The 20,145-nt window shown below is 50.5% G+C and overlaps 1 protein-coding gene across 1 annotated transcript; it reads right to left on the reverse strand.

The window, feature by feature from the left end:
- Positions 1-18,500: 18,500 nt before the first annotated feature.
- LOC123041005 (uncharacterized) lies at positions 18,501-19,282 on the reverse strand. Its single transcript, XM_044463704.1, has one exon. The coding sequence runs from the start codon at positions 19,154-19,156 to the stop codon at positions 18,686-18,688; it is 471 nt and encodes a 156-aa protein (XP_044319639.1). The 5' UTR covers positions 19,157-19,282; the 3' UTR covers positions 18,501-18,685.
- Positions 19,283-20,145: the final 863 nt, after the last annotated feature.

The following is a 20,145-nucleotide window of genomic DNA, read 5'->3' on the forward strand; positions in this document are numbered from 1 at the left end:
CCATAAAGGGGTGGCAATCGGGGTGGTTCTACATCACCGAGCCGCGTGACCCTAAATGGTTGGCGGCCCCCGAATTCCGATCTGGCTTCCCTACACGGCTCACCTCTTGGAAAGAGACGGGCCTGACATGGGGTAATTCGGAAGAGCTGACCGGACTCCAATCCTGCGTCCAAAACCTGGTGAGGAAGAAGCTCAAGCTCGTCAATGTAGTCCAGGTCATGCTCATCCACCGGATCCTCCAGTGCCAACAACGGGCCTTCAACTTGTGGGAGTTTGATCCGGCACAGCACCAAACCTTGTGCAGGCTCTTCGACACTACGTATGAAGATGCCTGGAAGGTGCTGTTCAAGGGCGCCGAGGCTCCCACATCCGCTACCGAAGAACGCGGATTTAGCTCGCAGCGTCAAGCCGGCGAGGTAAGCTATTTTACCCTTTACAGGACACTTGTTTTTCATAGTTTGACTCTATGTGGGATCTAAACTCCCTTACCTTTGACAGGCCTGGCAAAAGACGTCCGGGCAGGTTAATTGTCCGGCTCCCTTGCCAGAAGACCCAGCGGACGCCCAATTAATGGGGCTGCTGGTTCCGGCGCCTTACATGGTGCCGGAGTAGAAGGCCGAGAAGAAGGCCACGGGAACTTGAAGGAGTTCCCGGCGCCAGGTGTTGTCGGACTCATCGTCCGATGACTCCGAGGCGGACTCCTCCCGCGAAGACGAGGAGGAGGAAAAAGAGGCCTCTCCCCCAGTGGGGGGAGAGAAGAAAAGGAAGGCCGCCCCAACTGGGGAGGCCGGAGGGTCCAAGAAGGGAAGGACCCTTCCTCCGGACGACTCTACCAACGCCAAAGACGGCGAAGAGGAGTGGCCACCGAGGGTTAAGCCCCTGGCGAAATCGTAAGTGTCCGGATACCAGAATAACTCATGGCGTTTCATTTGTCGCACAGTATCTCCTAACGTCGAATATAACCCTGCAGCCCGCCCAAGGACGAGATCAGCGCTTCAACGAGCGGCTACCTGGCTTCGTCGGACGTGAATAGCACCTCACTTCCGGCTGCCTCCTCTCCTCGCGCTGCGGATGACGCCGAGGTGGGGTCCCAAAAGGGGCCCAGCCAGGAGGAGGTGGTCCAGGAGGCGTCGCAAGGCAACCTCCCGGACTCCAAGCGAAGGGGGATAAAACCCCAAAGGGTTCTAAGTTCGTCCCTGGGCCGGACTCCGCACCGGAACCTTCAGTGGTTCCGGAGCCCGGCAGGCGGCCCTTTCGTAAGAAGGGAGAGACTGCGACACCGGTGACCTCCGTCCAACCGGAGGCACCGGATAACTTGCTGGAGGCGCTTAACAGCGCCTCCATCGACGAGGAGCACCGCACTGTTATGAGTGTGGTGATCCAGAAATTCAGTCTGCGAAGAGTGGGCTGACTGAAGCTTGTGCCAGCCTTCTAACAGGCTTTGAGGTATGTATTTAAGATATGTAAAAATATTACCGCATAGACAGTAGCCCCTGATGCTCAGTTTGGTGTTCGGAAAGAAAAGCCGAACTGAGGATCTAAAAAGATGTACGCAGGAGTCTAACATAAGTATGTCAATATGGCAAATGTAGGCTGCGCTGCTGACGTCTACCGCACTGATTGCGGAGGTCAATGCATTGAAGCAGAGCCGCGAGCGGTCCGAGAACGAGCTCGGCCTTGCCAAAAAGTAGCTCGAGGACAAGGAAGGTAAGCAAGACCTTATGGAAGTATATAAAAGATGTGGTTGCAAAAAATGACAGGAATAACGTGAGTATTGCAGGGGCCACGAACGAGGTGGCGACCCTGAAGGAAGCGGTTGTTGGGGAACGTTGCAGAAAATTAAAATTTTTCCTGCGGTTTCACCAAGATCCATCTATGAGTTCATCTAAGAAACGAGTCAAGGGAGAGAGTTTGCATCTACATACCACTTGTAGATCACGAGCGGAAGCTAGCCAAGGGGATGGTGATGATGGAGTCGTACTCGAACGTGATTCGGATCACCGATGTCCAAGTGCTGAACGGACAGCACCTCCGCGTTCAACACATGTACGGGACGGGAGACGTCTCCTCCTTCTTGATCCAGCAAGGGGGAAGGATAGGTTGAGGAAGATTGCTCCAACGGCAGCACGACGGCGTGGTGTAGTTGGTGCAGCAGTACTCCGACAGGGCTTCGCCAAGCATATACGGAGGAGGAGAGGTGTTGGGGAGGGGAGGGGCTGCGCCTTGGCTTGTGTTAAGCTCCCATGCGCCTCCCCACTATATATAGGGGTGGAGGGGCTGGTTTCTTGCCCTCCAAGTCCATTGGGGCGTTGGCCAAGGTGGGAGGAAAGAAATCCCATCATTTCCTTCCCCACCGATTGTTATCCCCCCTTTTTAGGGATCTTGATCTTATCCCTTCGGGATATGATCTTATTCCTTCTAAGGGGGGATCTTGGTGCGCCTTGACCAGGGGTGTGGGGCCTTTCCCCCACTACTCACGTTCATGTGGGTCCCCCCATGCAGGTGGGCCCCACTCCAGAACCTTCTAGAACCTTCCCGGTACAATACCGAAAAATCCCGAACATTTTCCGGAGTCCAAAATAGGACTTCCCATATATAAATCTTTACCTCCGGACCATTCCAAAACTCCTCGTGACGTCCGGGATCTCATCCGGGACTCCGAACAACATTCGGTAACCACATACAAACTTCCTTTATAACCCTAGCGTCATCGAACCTTAAGTGTGTAGACCCTACGGGTTCGGGAGACATGTAGACATGACCGAGACGTTCTCCGGTCAATAACCAACAGCGGGATCTGGATACCCATGTTGGCTCCCACATGCTTCTCGATGTTGTCATCGGATGAACCACGATGTCGAGGATTCGATCAAACCCTGTATACAATTCCCTTTGTCAATCGGTACGTTACTTGCCCGAGACTCGATCGTCGGTATCCCAATACCTTGTCCAGTCTCGTTACCGGCAAGTCACTTTACTCGTACCGTAATGCATGATCTCGTGGCCAACACTTTGGTCACCTTGAGCTCATTATGATGATGCATTACCGAGTGGGCCCAGAGATACCTCTCCGTCATACGGAGTGACAAATCCCAGTCTCGATCCGTGTCAACCCAACAGCTACTTTCGGAGATACCTGTAATGCACCTTTATAGTCACCCAGTTACGTTGTGACGTTTGATACACCCAAGGCACTCCTACGGTATCCGGGAGTTACACAATCTCATGGTCTAAGGAAGAGATACTTGACATTGGCAAAGCTCTAGCAAACGAACTAAACGACCTTTGTGCTATGCTTAGGATTGGGTCTTGTCCATCACATCATTCTCCTAATGATGTGATCCCGTTATCAACGACATCCAATGTCCATAGCCAGGAAATCATGACTATCTGTTGATCACAACGAGCTAGTCAACTAGAGGCTCACTAGGGACATATTGAGGTCTATGTATTCACACGTGTATTACGATTTCCGGATAATACAGTTATAGCATGAATAAAAGACAATTATCATGAACAATGAAATATAATAATACTTTTATTATTGCCTCTAGGGCATATTTCCAACAGTCTCCCACTTGCACTAGAGTCACCAATCTAGTTACATTGTGATGAATCGAACACCCATAGAGTTCTGGTGTTGATCATGTTTAGCTCGCGAGAGAGGTTTAGTCAACGGATCTGCGACATTCAGATCCGTATGTACTTTGCAAATTTCTATGTCTCCATCTTGAACATTTTCACGGATGGAGTTGAAACGACGCTTGATGTGCCTGGTCTTCTTGTGAAACCTGGGCTCCTTGGCAAGGGCAATAGCTCCAGTGTTGTCACAGAAGAGTTTGATTGGCCCCGACGCATTGGGTATGACTCCTAGGTCGGTGATGAACTCCTTCACCCAAATCGCTTCATGCGCTGCCTCCGAGGCTGCCATGTACTCCGCTTCACACGTAGATCCCGCCACGACGCTCTGCTTGCAGCTGCACCAGCTTACTGCTCCACCATTCAACATATACACGTATCCGGTTTGTGACTTAGAGTCATCCGGATCTGAGTCGAAGCTAGCGTCGACGTAACCCTTTACGACAAGCTCTTCGTCTCCTCCATAAACGAGAAACATGTCCTTTGTCCTTTTCAGGTACTTCAGGATATTCTTGACTGCTGTCCAGTGTTCCTTGCCGGGATTACTTTGGTATCTAGCTACCAAACTCACGGCAAGGTTTACATCAGGTCTGGTACACAGCATGGCATACATAATAGATCCTATGGCTGAAGCATAGGGGATGACACTCATCTCTTCTTTATCTTTTGCCGTGGTCGGTGACTGAGCCGAGCTCAATCTCACACCTTGTAACATAGGCAAGAACCCCTTCTTGGACTGATCCATTTTGAACCTCTTCAAAATCTTATCAAGGTATGTGCTTTGTGAAAGACCTATGAGGCGTCTCGATCTATCTCTATAGATCTTGATGCCTAATATGTAAGCAGCTTCTCCAAGGTCCTTCATTGAAAAACACTTATTCAAGTAGGCCTTAATGCTGTCCAGAAATTCTATATTATTTCCCATCAAGAGTATGTCATCTACATATAATATGAGAAATGCTACAGAGCTCCCACTCACTTTCTTGTAAACGCAGGCTTCTCCATAAGTCTGCATAAACCCAAACGCTTTGATCATCTCATCAAAGAGAATATTCCAACTCCGAGATGCTTGCACCAGCCCATAAATGGATCGCTGGAGCTTGCATACTTTGTTAGCGTTCTTAGGATCGACAAAACCTTCCGGCTGCATCACATACAGTTCTTCCTTAAGATGCCCATTAAGGAATGCTGTTTTGACGTGCATCTGCCATATCTCATAATCATAGTATGCGGCAATTGCTAACATGATTCGGACGGACTTTAGCTTCGCTACGAGAGAGAATGTCTCGTCGTAGTCAATCCCTTGAACCTGTCGATAACCCTTAGCGACTAGTCGAGCTTTATAGATGGTGACATTACCATCCGCGTCTGTCTTCTTCTTAAAGATCCATTTGTTTTCTATCGCTGTCCGATCATCGGGCAAGTCTGTCAAAGTCCATACTTTGTTTTCATACATGGATTCTATCTCGGATTTCATGGCTTCAAGCCATTTGTTGGAATCTGGGCCCGTCATCGCTTCTTCATAGTTCAAAGGTTCACCGTTGTCTAACAACATGATTTCCAGGACGGGGTTGCCGTACCACTCTGGTGCGGAACGTGTCCTTGTGGACCTACGAAGTTCAGTAGCAACTTGATCCGAAGTACCTTGATCATCATCATTGGTTTCCTCTTCAGTTGGTGTGGGCATCACAGGAACATTTTCCTGAGCTGCACCACTTTCCCGTTCGAGAGGTAGTACTTCATCGAGTTCTACTTTCCTCCCACTTACTTCTTTCGAGAGAAACTCTTTTTCCAGAAAGCATCCGTTCTTGGCAACAAAGATTTTTTCCCTCGGATCTTAAGTAGAAGGTATACCCGACAGTTTCCTTAGGGTATCCTATGAAGACGCATTTTTCCGACTTGGGTTCGAGCTTTTCAGGTTGAAGTTTCTTGACATAAGCATCGCATCCCCAAACTTTTAGAAACGACAGCTTAGGTTTCTTCCCAAACCATAATTCATACGGTGTCATCTCAACGGATTTAGACGGTGCCCTATTTAAAGTGAATGTAGCTGTCTCTAGAGCGTATCCCCAAAATGATAGCGGTAAATCAGCAAGAGACATCATAGACCGCACCATATCCAATAGAGTGCGATTACGATGTTCGGACACACCGTTTCGCTGAGGTGTTCCAGGCGGCGTGAGTTGTGAAACGATTCCACATTTCCTTAAGTGTGTGCCAAATTCGTGACTTAAATATTCTCCTCCACGATCTGATCGTAGGCACTTTATCTTTCGGTCACGTTGATTCTCCACCTCATTCTGAAATTCCTTGAACTTTTCAAAGGTCTCAGACTTGTGTTTCATTAAGTAGACATACCCATATCTACTTAAGTCATCAGTGAGAGTGAGAACATAACGATATCCTCCGCGAGCCTCAACGCTCATTGGACCGCACACATCGGTATGTATGATTTCCAATAAGTTGGTTGCTCGCTCCATTGTTCCGGAGAACGGAGTCTTGGTCAGCTTGCCCATGAGGCATGGTTCGCACGTGTCAAACGATTCATAATCAAGAGACTCTAAAAGTCCATCGGCATGGAGCTTCTTCATGCGCTTGACACCAATGTGACCAAGGCGGCAGTGCCACAAGTATGTGGGACTATCGTTATCAACTTTACATCTTTTGGCATCTACACTATGAACATGTGTAATATTACGCTCGAGATTCATTAAGAATAAACCATTGACCATCGGAGCATGACCATAAAACATATCTCTCATATAAATCGAACAACCATTATTCTTAGACTTAAATGAGTAGCCATCTCGTATTAAACGAGATCCAGATACAATGTTCATGCTCAAACTTGGCACTAAATAACAATTATTAAGGTTCAAAACTAATCCCGTAGGTAAATGTAGAGGCAGCGTGCCGACGGCGATCACATCGACTCTGGAACCATTCCCGACGCGCATCGTCACCTCGTCCTTCGCTAGTCTCCGTTTATTCCGCAGCTCCTGCTGTGAGTTACAAATATGAGCAACGGCACCGGTATCAAATACCCAGGAGTTACTACGAGTACTGGTAAGGTACACATCAATTACATGTATATCAAATATACCTTTGGTTTTGCCAGCCTTCTTATCTGCTAAGTATTTGGGGCAGTTCCGCTTCCAGTGACCCTTCCCCTTGCAATAAAAGCACTCAGTCTCAGGCTTAGGTCCATTCTTTGACTTCTTCCCGGTAACTGGCTTACCAGGCGCGGCAACCTCCTTGCCGTCCTTCTTGAAGTTCTTCTTACCCTTGCCCTTTTTGAACTTAGTGGTCTTATTGACCATCAACACTTGATGTTCTTTCTTGATTTCAGCCTCTGCTGACTTCAGCATCGAGAACACTTCAGGAATGGTCTTTTCCATCCCCTGCATGTTGTAGTTCATCACAAAGCTCTTGTAGCTTGGTGGGAGCGACTAGAGGATTCTGTCAATGACCGCCTCATCTGGGAGGTTAATGTTCAGCTGGGTCATACGGTTGTGCAACCCAGACATCTTCAGGATGTGCTCACTGACAGAACTGTTTTCCTCCATCTTACAACTGTAGAACTTGTCGGAGACATCATATCTCTCGACCCGGGCATGAGCTTGGAAAACTAGTTTCAGCTCTTCGAACATCTCATATGCTCCGTGATGCTCAAAACGCTTTTGGAGCCCCGGTTCTAAGCTGTAAAGCATGCCGCACTGAACGAGGGAGTAATCATCAGCGCGAGTTTGCCAAGCATTCATAATGTCTTGGTTCTCTGGGACGGGAGCGTCACCTAGCGGTCCTTCTAGGACATATTGTTTCCTGGCAGCTATGAGGATGATCCTCAGGTTCCGGACCCAGTCCGTATAGTTGCTGCCATCATCTTTCAGCTTGGTTTTCTCTAGGAACGCGTTGAAGTTCATGTTGACATGAGCGTTGGCCATTTGATCTACAAGACATATTTGCAAAGGTTTTAGACTAAGTTCATGATAATTAAGTTCTAATCAAATTATGAAATCCCACTCAGATTAGACATCCCTTTAGTCATCTAAGTGTTACACGATCCGAGTTGACTAGGCCGTGTCCGATCATCACGTGAGACGGACTAGTCATCGTCGGTGAACATTCTCATGTTGATCGTATCTTCCATACGACTCGTGTTCGACCTTTCGATCTCCGTGTTCCGAGGCCATGTCTGCACATGCTAGGCTCGTCAAGTTAACCCTAAGTGTTTTCGCTGTGTAAAACTGTCTTACACCCGTTGTATGTGAACGTAAGAATCCATCACACCCGATCATCACGTGGTGCTTAGAAGCGACGAACTGTAGCAACGGTGCACAGTTAGGGGAGAACACTTCTTGAAATTTTTGTAAGGGATCATCTTATTTACTACCGTCGTCCTAAGTAAACAAGATGCATAAACATAATAAACATCACATGCAATTATATAGTTGTGACATGATATGGCCAATATCATATAGCTCCATTGATCTTCATCTTTGGGGCTCCATGATCATCTTGTCACCGGCTTGACACCATGATCTCCATCATCGTGTCTTCATGAAGTTGTCACGCCAACGACTACTTCTACTTCTATGGCTAACGCGTTTAGCAATAAAGTAAAGTGAGTTACATGGCGTTCTTCAATGACACGCAGGTCATACAAAAAATAAAGACAACTCCTATGGCTCCTGCCGGTTGTCATACTCATCGACATGCAAGTCGTGAATCCTATTACAAAGAACATGATCTCATACATCACAATTCATCATTCATCACAACTTCTGGCCATATCACATCACATGATCAATCGCTGCAAAAACAAGTTAGACGTCCTCTAATTGTTGTTGCATCTTTTACGTGGCTGCAATTGGGTTCTAGCAAGAACGTTTTCTTACCTACGAATAACCACAACGTGATTTTGTCAACTTCTATTTACCCTTCATAAGGGCCCTTTTCATCGAATCCGCTCCAAGTAAAGTGGGAGAGACAGACACCCGCCAGCCACCTTATGCAACTAGTGCATGTCAGTCGGTGGAACCGGTCTCATGTAAGCGTACGTGTAAGGTTGGTCCGGGCTGCTTCATCCCACAATACCGCCGAAGCAAGAAAAGACTAGTAGAGGCAAGTAAGATGACAAAATCCACGCCCACAACAAAATTGTGTTTTACTCGTGCAAAGAGAACTACGCATAAACCTGGCTCTGATACCACTGTTGGGGAACGTTACAGAAAGTTAAAATTTTTCCTACGGTTTCACCAAGATCCATCTATGAGTTCATCTAAGCAACGAGTCAAGGGAGAGAGTTTGCATCTACATACCACTTGTAGATCACGAGCGGAAGCTAGCCAAGGGGATGGTGATGATGGAGTCGTACTCGAACGTGATTCAGATCACCGATGTCCAAGTGCTGAACGGACAGCACCTCCGCGTTCAACACACGTACGGGACGGGAGACGTCTCCTCCTTCTTAATCCAGCAAGGGGGAAGGAGAGGTTGAGGAAGATTGCTCCAACGGCAGCACGACGGCGTGGTGTAGTTGGTGCAGCAGTACTCCGACAGGGCTTCGCCAAGCATATACGGAGGAGGAGAGGTGTTGGGGAGGGGAGGGGCTGCGCCTTGGCTTGTGTTAAGCTCCCATGCGCCTCCCCACTATATATAGGGGTGGAGGGGCTGGTTTCTTGCCCTCCAAGTCCATTGGGGCGTTGGCCAAGGTGGGAGGAAAGAAATCCCATCATTTCCTTCCCCACCGATTGTTATCCCCCCCTTTTAGGGATCTTGATCTTATCCCTTCGGGATATGATCTTATTCCTTCTAAGGGGGGATCTTGGTGCGCCTTGACCAGGGGTGTGGGGCCTTTCCCCCACTACTCACGTTCATGTGGGTCCCCCCATGCAGGTGGGCCCCACTCCGGAACCTTCTAGAACCTTCCCGGTACAATACCGAAAAATCCCGAACATTTTCCGGAGTCCAAAATAGGACTTCCCATATATAAATCTTTACCTCCGGACCATTCCAGAACTCCTCGTGACGTCCGGGATCTCATCCGGGACTCCGAACAACATTCGGTAACCACATACAAACTTCCTTTATAACCCTAGCGTCATCGAACCTTAAGTGCGTAGACCCTACGGGTTCGGGAGACATGTAGACATGACCGAGACGTTCTCCGGTCAATAACCAACAGCGGGATCTGGATACCCATGTTGGCTCCCACATGCTTCTCGATGTTGTCATCGGATGAACCACGATGTCGAGGATTCGATCAAACCCTGTATACAATTCCCTTTGTCAATCGGTACGTTACTTGCCCGAGACTCGATCGTCGGTATCCCAATACCTTGTCCAGTCTCGTTACCGGCAAGTCACTTTACCCGTACCGTAATGCATGATCTCGTGGCCAACACTTTGGTCACCTTGAGCTCATTATGATGATGCATTACCGAGTGGGCCCAGAGATACCTCTTTGTCATACGGAGTGACAAATCCCAGTCTCGATCCGTGTCAACCCAACAGCTACTTTCGGAGATACTTGTAATGCACCTTTATAGTCACCCAGTTACATTGTGACGTTTGATACACCCAAGGCACTCCTACGGTATCCGGGAGTTACACAATCTCATGGTCTAAGGAAGAGATACTTGACATTGGCAAAGCTCTAGCAAACGAACTAAACGACCTTTGTGCTATGCTTAGGATTGGGTCTTGTCCATCACATCATTCTCCTAATGATGTGATCCCGTTATCAACGACATCCAATGTCCATAGCCAGGAAATCATGACTAGCTGTTGATCACAACGAGCTAGTCAACTAGAGGCTCACTAGGGACATATTGAGGTCTATGTATTCACACGTGTATTACGATTTCCGGATAATACAATTATAGCATGAATAAAAGACAATTATCATGAATAATGAAATATAATAATACTTTTATTATTGCCTCTAGGGCATATTTCCAACAGCGGTGTCCAAGGCCGAAAGCAATGCGGCCGCGGAGCGCACCGAGCGAGAGAAACAGGAGGCGCGGGTGGCAGAGGTGCGGCAAAAGCTCCAGGCTCTCGTGGAAAAACACGAGAATTTGGAGCGTGACTCAAGGACTCGAGAGTCCGAGCTCGCCTCGGCCCTTGAGAGCGCCAAAGCCGCTAAGGCCGAAGCCCAAAAAGCCCTTCAGGAAATTGAGGCGATGAAGAAGATAGCGGCGGGTAAGGCATTCTTCATGCAAAGCAAGCACGTGAAAGTGAATTACTTGTTACTTACCTGAATCCGAAGCTCTCCAGGAGCATTCGCAGATCTTCCCCGCAGTGTGTCCGACGCTGCCGCATTCTACCGGGCCGAGGAGGGGAGCTCGACGGAGAAGGTGTTCTGGTCTCAGTATGCTGAGGCCGGACAGCCGGTGCCCTTGAGCGACCAGCTGAAGTAGCTGGTCGAGCTCCATAAGGTGGCCGAACAGGCCATGAAGGGCCTCATAGTTCGGCTGTGGCCTAAGGAAGCCATGCTTGGGAGCTACTTCGGGCTGGTGAGGCGGCTGGTGGACGCCTGTCCATGGATTGAAGTCGTCAAGCGCTCCGTCTGCATCGAAGGTGCCCGTAGGGCCCTTGCCCGTGCTAAAGTGCACTGGGGCAAGATGGACGCTGAAAAGCTTGTGACGGACGCTCCACCGCCGGGCAGGGAGTATCGCAAGCCCGAGATGTATTATCAGGGCGTCCTGAAGGGTGCCCGCCTTATAGCGGGTGAATGCTCCAAAGATGTAATTTTTGAGTAAACTCGCATTTGTTATCCTGTACGCTTGAAAACTTGTTCATATGCGCTAAGCAACTCTTGTGAATTTAAAATATTACCTTCTGTGCGGCCGTTTACGAAATTTAAGAGATGGCGAGTCGTCGACTTCTGCCCCCGTGCCACGAGTGCTGGGGTGTTCGGGATAAACTTGAGCTCTCTTTTTCCCATTCTTGGGTCCTTCGAGGGAGGCGCTCAACGCAACGAACAAGGCAACCGGACTATAATGCTTGAACACTCTCACTTAGCCATAGAATTATATAATTTTAAATTTCGGCGAAGCCCCTAGTATTCGGAAGACTGAGTTCGGGGCGCTATCCACGCCTGGGCCGGACAAAGCCGACTCCTCGCTCTAAGCGGCATAAGTCTTTAGGGACTCGAAAACCTCTCGAACAGCGACCGGCTCTCGCCCTATCATGACGGTCAGTTTTAGCTTTCTCCACTGAGGTGCTTAACCTAGCTCAACCGGGGCACAATCGCAGTGGTTCTCCCAGCGCTACCTTAGCCGATATAACGGAACGTAAGGTACCAAAACATGGGAGCCGGGCAAACCCAACTATTGACCCAAGACATGGTTCGGAGTCGATGCATATAGTGCTATAAGTTTGGGGTGCCACACTTTTGAAAGTGTTCGGACTTATCACACCATATTTTGGGGTACTTAAGCCCCTGATGTATTTGGCCGTACCAAAGCGTACGGATGCAACATGTCATAAGTGAACATATATAGATAAAAAAGGAATGCAATAACAGGGAGAGGCTATGTATGGTTTATTCAAAAAGGCTACGGTAAAAGCAGAACGATACAAATAGTGCGATAAGCAATAGACGGGACTATTGACATGTCCCCCTCCAGGGGCGAGCTGCGGGATGATATGTGAAACAAGTATACTGCTCGTTATAAAGACCACCTGGACACTCGACGTAGCTTTCTGCTTCCCTGGCTGTTGCATCGTGTGTTTCGGCGATTCTACTGCCGGACAGGGCTTCTTGAGAACGGAGTCCTGAAAGTAAGAAAAAAAAGGGAATGACACAATCGGGAGCCCTTGGTGCGGTTGAGCCGCATTCTAGGCCTGCCGTGGTCGTGCCCCTCCCCCTATGCCCATGGTATTTCCAGAGCGTAATTATGTACGCGTAGTACTGGTTTTGCAATTTCGCGAGGGCTGGGGTTGGGGCCGCATTGCTACGCATGCTCGGAACGTGCCAGGAGGTCTTGTTGTAGGTTACTCCGGGCGCGCTTGACGGTGTCCGGACGTTTGATAGCCGGACTCGAGAATTGCCTTGAGAGGTTGCTTTGTACTTCCGCCGCGAGGGCCACCGTATGCTCCTCCGTTCGGAGAGAGCGTTCGGTGTATCCGTTGACCGTAATGACTCCTCGAGGGCCTGGCATCTTGAGCTTGAGGTATGCGTAGTGCGGCACCGCATTGAACTTTGCAAATGCGGTTCGTCCGAGCAGTGCGTGATAGCCGCCGCGGAACGGGACAATGTTGAAGATTAACTCCTCGCTTCAGAAGTTATCCGGGGATCCGAAGACCACTTCAAGTGTAACTGAACCTGTACAGTTGGCCTCTACACCTGGTATGACGCCTTTGAAGGTCGTCTTTGTGGGTTTAATCCTTGAGGGGTCTATGCCCATATTGCACACTGTATCCTGATAAAGTAGGTTCAGGCTGCTTCCGCCGTCCATCAGGACTCTAGTGAGGTGAAATCCGTCAACGATTGGGTCTAGAACCAATGCAGCGAATCCGCCATGGCGGATTCTAGTGGGGTGGTCCCTTCGATCAAAAGTGATCGGGCAGGAGGACCACGGATTGAACTTTGGGGCGACTGGCTCCATCGCATATACGTCCCTTAGTGCACGCTTCCGCTCCCTTTTGGGTATGTGGGTTGCGTATATCATGTTCACTATCCGCACTTGTGGGGGAAGCCCTTCTGTCCTCTATTGTTCGGCGGCCGGGGCTCCTCCTCGTCGTCGCTATGCAGCCCCTTGTCATTGTTTTCGGCATTTAACTTGCCTGCATGCTTGAACACCCAACAATCCCTGTTGGTGTGATCGACTGGTTTTTCGGGGGTGTCGTGTATCTGGCACGAGCGATCGAGTATTCGGTCCAAATTGGATGGGCCTGGAGTATTTCTTTTGAATGGCTTTTCCCGTTGACCGGGTTTTGAGCCTCTGAATCCGGCATTGACTGCCGTATCTTCAGCATTGTCGCCATTAATGCAGCGCTTGTGCTTGTTGCGACGCGACCTGCCGTTGTTGTCCTTGGTATCCGAATTACCAGGGCTCTTGGTCATGTTGTTACTGCGAGCTAGCCAGCTGTCCTCTCCCGCGCAAAAGCGGGTCATGAGTGTTGTGAGGGCTGCCATAGATTTCGGCTTTTCCTATCCTAGGTGCCGGGCAAGCCACTCGTCGCGGATGTTATGTTTGAAGGCTGCAAGGTCCTCTGCATCCGGACAGTCGACGATTTGATTTTTCTTGGTTAGGAACCGTGTCCAGAATTGTCTGGCCGATTCTTCTGTCTGCTGAATTATGTGGCTTAGGTCATCGGCGTCTGGCGGTCGCACATAAGTGCCCTGGAAATTGTCGAGGAATGCGGCTTCCAGGTCTTCCCAACAACCGATTGACTCTGTTGGCAAGCTGTTAAGCCAATGCCGAGCTGGTCCTTTAAGCTTGAGTGGGAGGTATTTGATGGCGTGTAGATCATCACCACGGGCCATGTGGATATGAAGGAGATAGTCCTCGATCCAGACCGCAGGATCTGTTGTGCCGTCGTATGATTCAATGTTCACGGGTTTGAAACCCTCAGGGATTTGATGATCCATCACTTCGTCTGTGAAGCATAATGGGTGTGCGGCGCCTCTGTATTGGGCTATATCACGACGCAGCTCAAATGAGCTTTGTCTATTGTGTTCGGCCCGGCCGGACTTGCCATATCCGGCGTGATGGTTATCATCACGTATCGTGGGGCGCCCACGCGATCCGTGGATCGATCTTGTTTGCCTTGCCTTGTCCTCCAATATATCCCGCAAGTCTGGCGCATTTTCCCGCGCCTTGGTATTTTTTGAGCAGCGCCGGGGTGCGGCTTCAGTGGAGGGCCGAGAGGCCTCTCTGTCGCGGCCACGAGGTGGCCGGTCGGCCGTATTACGCGCTGGTGATGTAGGCTTAGGTGCTTCCTCCTCTAATCGGGGTAGCAGCCTGCGTTTTGGGTAGCTCTTGGAGGGGCATTCGAGTTCGTACTCTCCGGCCGCCAGGACTTCAGTCCATCTGTCGGCTAGCAAATCTTGGTCAGCTCTAAGCTGCTGCTGCTTTTTCTTGAGGCTGCTTGCCGTGGCCATAAGCCTGCGTTTGAAACGCTCTTGCTCGACGGGATCCTCAGGCACGACAAATTCGTTGTCGTCAAGGCTTGTCTCGTCTTCGGAGGGAGGCATGTAATTATCGTCCTTTACCTCTCTATCTGCCGCTCTCTCATGAGGGCTGGCTTCTCCATCCTCCTGCACTGAATCCTGCTGAAGGGGGTTGTCTTCGGCACTGCCCGGGGTGTTATTGTCTCCCGTGCCGGAATCATCATTTTTGTTGTGGCGGGATTTAGAGCGGCGCCGCTGACGCTGGCGCTTAGGCTGTTTCTTGAGGGGTCATCCTCCGTTGTTCCATCGCCATTCCCATCTTTTGGGATGTCCACCATGTAAATGTCGTATGACGAGGTGGCCTTCCAGCGCCCTGTAGGCGCTGGTTCTTGGTCGTCTCCTGCATCGTCGTTCATACCGTCGATGTCTTCGGAGTCGAAGTCGAGCATGTCGGTTAAACCATCGACAGTGGCTACGAAGTGGGTGGTGGGTGGGCTTTGAATTTCTTCGTCGTCCGCATCCCAACCTTCCTGACCATAGTCCGGCCAGGGCTCTCCTGATAAAGAGAGAGATTTTAGTGAATTCAAGATGTCGCCAAAGGGCGAGTGCCGAAAAATGTCCGCGGCGGTGAACTCCATGATCGGCGCCCAATCGGCGATTGGCAGGGGCACAGAAGGTTTGGAGTCCGGAGAGGAGTCCGGCGCCTTGGAGTCACGAGCTTCGCAAAGGACAGGGTTGGTGTTCGGCTCAATCGCCGTAGAGATAGCAGCCCCCGAGGCGGTGTCCAGCCACCCGTCCTCGATCGACGCAGTCGGCTCTGAGCTAAGGGTCGGAGCGGACACTTGTGCGGCCTCCAGGGCACTGTCCGGCGACAGAGCTAGATCATGCCCATCGTGACAGTGCGGCGCGCTTGGCTGCGGCTCGAACCCGTCGAAGATCAAGTCTCCGCGGACGTCAGCCGTATAGTTCAAACTTCCAAATCTGACCTGATGGCCAGGGGCGTAGCTTTCGATCTGCTCCAGATGGCCAAGCGAATTGGCCCGCAGTACAAAACCGCCAAATACAAAGATCTGTCCGGGAAGAAAAGTCTCACCCTGGACGGCATCGTTGTTGATGATCGGAGGAGCCATCGGACCTAAAGATGACGACATAGAGGAACTCTCAATGAAAGCACCAATGTCGGTGTCAAAACCGGCGGATCTAGGGTAGGGGGTCCCGAACTGTGCGTCTAGGCGGATGGTAACAGGAGACAAGGGACACGATGTTTTTACCCAGGTTCGGGCCCTCTAGATGGAGGTAAAACCCTACTCCTGCTTGATTAATATTGATGATATGAATAGTACAAGAGTAGATCTACCACGAGATCAGAGAGGCTAAACCTTAGAAGCTAGCCTATGGTATGATTGTTGTTCTATCGTACGGACTAAAACCCTCCGGTTTATATAGGCACCGAAGAGGGTTAGGGTTACACAGAGTCGGTTACAATGGTAGGAGATCTACATATCCGTATCGCCAAGCTTGCCTTCCACGCCAAGGAAAGTCCCATCCGGACACGGGACGAAGTCTTCAATCTTGTATCTTCATAGTCCAGGAGTCCGGCTAAAGGCTATAGTCCGGCCATCCAGACACCCCTAATCCAGGACTCCCTCAGTGACCATTTTACAAATAAAGCATCTCTAGGGCTTGGTGCATTTGTCCAGATGATGTCCTGGCTCCCCACAATTGTAGCAAATCACATCAGAGTAAGCCATAAGACCTGACGCAGGGGCAGGGACAAACTTCTGGGAGTCCTACTTCTTTTTTTGCTAGTTCTTGTTCTGAGATCTGCCACTAACTTGAGATTCAGATCCCCCGGCAGATTGCTCCCGGATGGCAGTAGGAACCTGACCAGATTTTTGCCCCATCTGGGGAGGAGGCGGCCCGTACCACTGTGCAACCTGGCTCCCCCCCATTGTTGCTGATGAAATTGGGGTGGGAATTGGCCAGGAAAACCCCACGGAGGGAGGCCACCTTGAAATCCATAGCCGAAGTATGGCGGTGGCCCGCCCATCTGAGGTTGCGGGGGAGGCTATTGCCTCCAGCTGTTGCCGATCTCCCCTCTTCCTCCTTTGTGCTTGCCGCGGCCACGCTCCCGCCCACTTTCCGCCATGGTTGGAAGCTCTTGGGTGGCGGTGGCGGTGGGAGGAGGGAGGGTAGAGGAGTCCTTAGGGTTTCCAGAGGGTGAGGTACTTAGAGGGGCCCAGAGCTGGCTATAGAATTCCTCTGTCAAGTCACCATGGCAGCAAGGCAGCGAGGTTGCTTCGGTGGCTGCTCTGTCAGCACCTTTTCCCAACCTTTTCTCAGCCCTCCGCGCTTTCTGAAGGAATTTGAATCCTCCCCCTGCTGCAGCACCAACAGAGTAGGGTTGGAGGCAGAATCAACAACCTCGACAGGATTAGTTATGCTTCTCGCCATGAATTCGGACACAGGACAGGGGAATCTGCAGATAGAGCTCGCTGGGCGATCACCTGGATCAAGCGGCATCGAAAGACCTGGGGGAAGAACTTGGGCTTGCATCCCGCCAGGCTCAACAGAACTGAAGAATGCCCGAGGTGCACAGCCAGAAACATGATGATAAGCAGATTTCCTCGCTGAATTGGGCATCTCCTCATTGAGCATCCAAATATTATCTGCCAGGAAGCAGAAGTAACCACCCGAGAGCTCGGCTAACGCGGATTGCTGAACATGAGTCAATCTTCTGCAGGCTTGGGTGACAGATAAGGCAGAGGATCCACCTGCTCCGGTTCCGGTGGCACGCTGGTGGGCATGAGGCCAGTCAAGCATTCCCATCTCGCGGCGCGGCGGGGATTACCCGATTTCGCTTCTCCTTTTGCCCAATGGACAAACGCAATCAGTGGCTTCAAAGGGTGTGGCATTATGCGTTTCTCCGAGAAGTCGCCCTCGAAGTAGATTCACAAAGCTAGATTCAGCAATTCCCGATCCACACGAGCCTTGCACATCTGAGCATACCTGTGGGACTGTGGATCTAAATCCAGGTCCGCTTCCCTCCACTCACGGGAGCACAGGGACCAGGAGAGGGCGTCGTCACGGATCCGCATCGCCCTCTCCCTCCACCGCCTCCCCCGCGTCTCCCTCTGAATGGCCGGCGAGATGGAGCTGAGCGGCCGCAGCATCCGCGGGAATGCTTGGTAGACATGCGGGAGAGGCATTTTGAACCTCTGCTTGTCTTTCATCCACTCTCCAGTAGATCTCGGAGGAGGCTCCATGGGGAGCCCGCGAGATCTCGGAGAGGGGAAGAGGGTGCGCCCGTCGCTAGGATGCGGCTTGTGTGGGGGGCGATAGCGGCAGCGGGATCTACGGTGGCGGCGGTGTTGGAGGTGGGGGCGGGCGCGAGGGGAATCGCAGGAGCGGTCATGCACGAGCAGTTATCTAAAAAAAAACCTGTAATTTATTTTCTGGTGGGTGTTATTTAGTTTTGTTCTTAGGCAGCTGTACTCTGCTGATCTTCCGTGTGTGTGTGGCTTGTATTCCGGTTTATTAACAAAGAAGCACGGTGAACATCTCAAGAAGAGAACATTGCAAAATAACAGAGGATCAAAAGGAGGACCCTCGTCAACATCGCACGCAGTAAGATGAGAACAGTCAATCGTCAAAGCATCTCAGAATCTACCAGGTTGCTAGGAGGCAGAGCATCAGCAAATATTTACTTGATAGATAAAAACAGGCCGTTGGCTCAGAAAATTAACACAGGCAACTTCCGAATTTATATTTAGCGAACCATGAGAACATTCTTAATAACACACAATACACGTCACCTAATGACCACACAATGGCACGAAACCGTACGGACACAAATACAAAGATACACCAATACAAGTACGCATGTACACACGTGAGGTGGAACATACCGAAGACGAGTCACTAGTATACGAGGGGCTTCTTTGCACGGAGGTCGCGGAAGTACGTCCGGGGATCATCCTCGAACGCGTAGCGCGGCATGCGCGCGCCGTGGCGGCCGGGAGCTACCATCGTTCGCCCGCCGCGGCGGCGGCCGCAGCAGCAGCACCGGGCGAGCCAGAACAGCACAAGGGCGCCGAGCGCGGCCGGGAGCACAACGGTGACGCCGATGCGCACCCACTGCGCGAGCGTCTCCGAGCGGGTCTCCGGCGGGAAGAGCTCGTCGGCCTTCTTGGCGAGCGCGGCGAGGAGGCCGGCGAGGAAGGCCGCGAGCTCGGTGGCCTTCTGCTTGATGAGCTCCCACAGGGGGGCGAGAAAGCGCCCGGCACCGTCGAGGTCGAAGCCGAGGCCGGCGTCGCGCAGGGACCGCGTCATGGCTCCGCCGCTCCGTAGCAGGAGCTTCCTCGCTGCAGGTGCCTCCGGGACGAAAGCCATGGATTCGCTTCTTTCTTCGCTGAGGGACGTCTACCGGGCTGGTCTTTGGTGTGAGTGTAGCGGGACTGACGGAGTGAGGTGCGGGGTCCGATATAAAGATGGAAGCGATTGATGGAAACGGAAGCGTTTGGCGTTTCGCCGAACGAATAACCAGTCCACTTCACCCAGCTGCATACATGTTCAGCGCTTTGAAGAGACAATACAACACTGGCTGCACAGTGAACACGAGCTCCCGAGCTCATGAGTCACGTGACTCGATGTACTAGCCTGCAAGGTACTCGATGTACTAGCCTAGAGTGTGTCCATCAGAATATATGGGTCTTGTGTTGGACCTGAAACCATTTGATAGAGATGATGACCAGTCTTTGCTCTGGTAATTTTCCATGAACAGCGAGCTCAAATGCTTTTCTCCCACGGACTCCCCTAATCGAACGCCACCATTTTGAGAATTTTTTGTAAGGAACCTATGAACTGGATATGTTTTCATAAAAGTAAGCATAGTATTCCGTAAAGAAAAATAATGTTACCCCACTTCCAACTTGAAAAGAAAAGGACCACGATATCGGTCGATCGTTCGGCCTGGACAGGTGCCAGACCAAGAGGTTCGGTACGATACAATCCCACGAACGATTTTAGTTCGGGAGGAGAAGCCTCCAGGTGCGAATACCTCCCCAGCTCCTAACAACCCAAAAAGTGAATCAAAAAAGCCAAATAACAAAAGATAGAAGAAAAAGGCCAAGATTTTGCTTCTTTTTTTGCTGTGAGAAAAAAAACCCAGATTTTTTGCTTTGTTAATTTAAAAAATGCCATCAGCTTTCAAACACAGCAAAAATTGCCATGGGTGGACAGGAATAAATTTTAAAAATAACCCAAATGAAGAAAACATCATGGAAATTTCTAGCATACAAACAAAATAATTTGCAATGTCAAATTCGTAGCATAAATGTCTTGGTATTTTTACTTAAATTTACATATAATGTATGTGAAAA

This window comes from Triticum aestivum, chromosome 2B (assembly GCF_018294505.1).
Source record: "Triticum aestivum cultivar Chinese Spring chromosome 2B, IWGSC CS RefSeq v2.1, whole genome shotgun sequence".
NCBI classification, from domain to species: domain Eukaryota; kingdom Viridiplantae; phylum Streptophyta; class Magnoliopsida; order Poales; family Poaceae; genus Triticum; species Triticum aestivum.

What these genes read in the sequence shown, in the direction of transcription:
- LOC123041005 (XM_044463704.1), bottom strand. Translation starts at nt 19,156, where the DNA reads ATGGCTTTCGTCCCGGAGGCACCTGCAGCGAGGAAGCTCCTGCTACGG.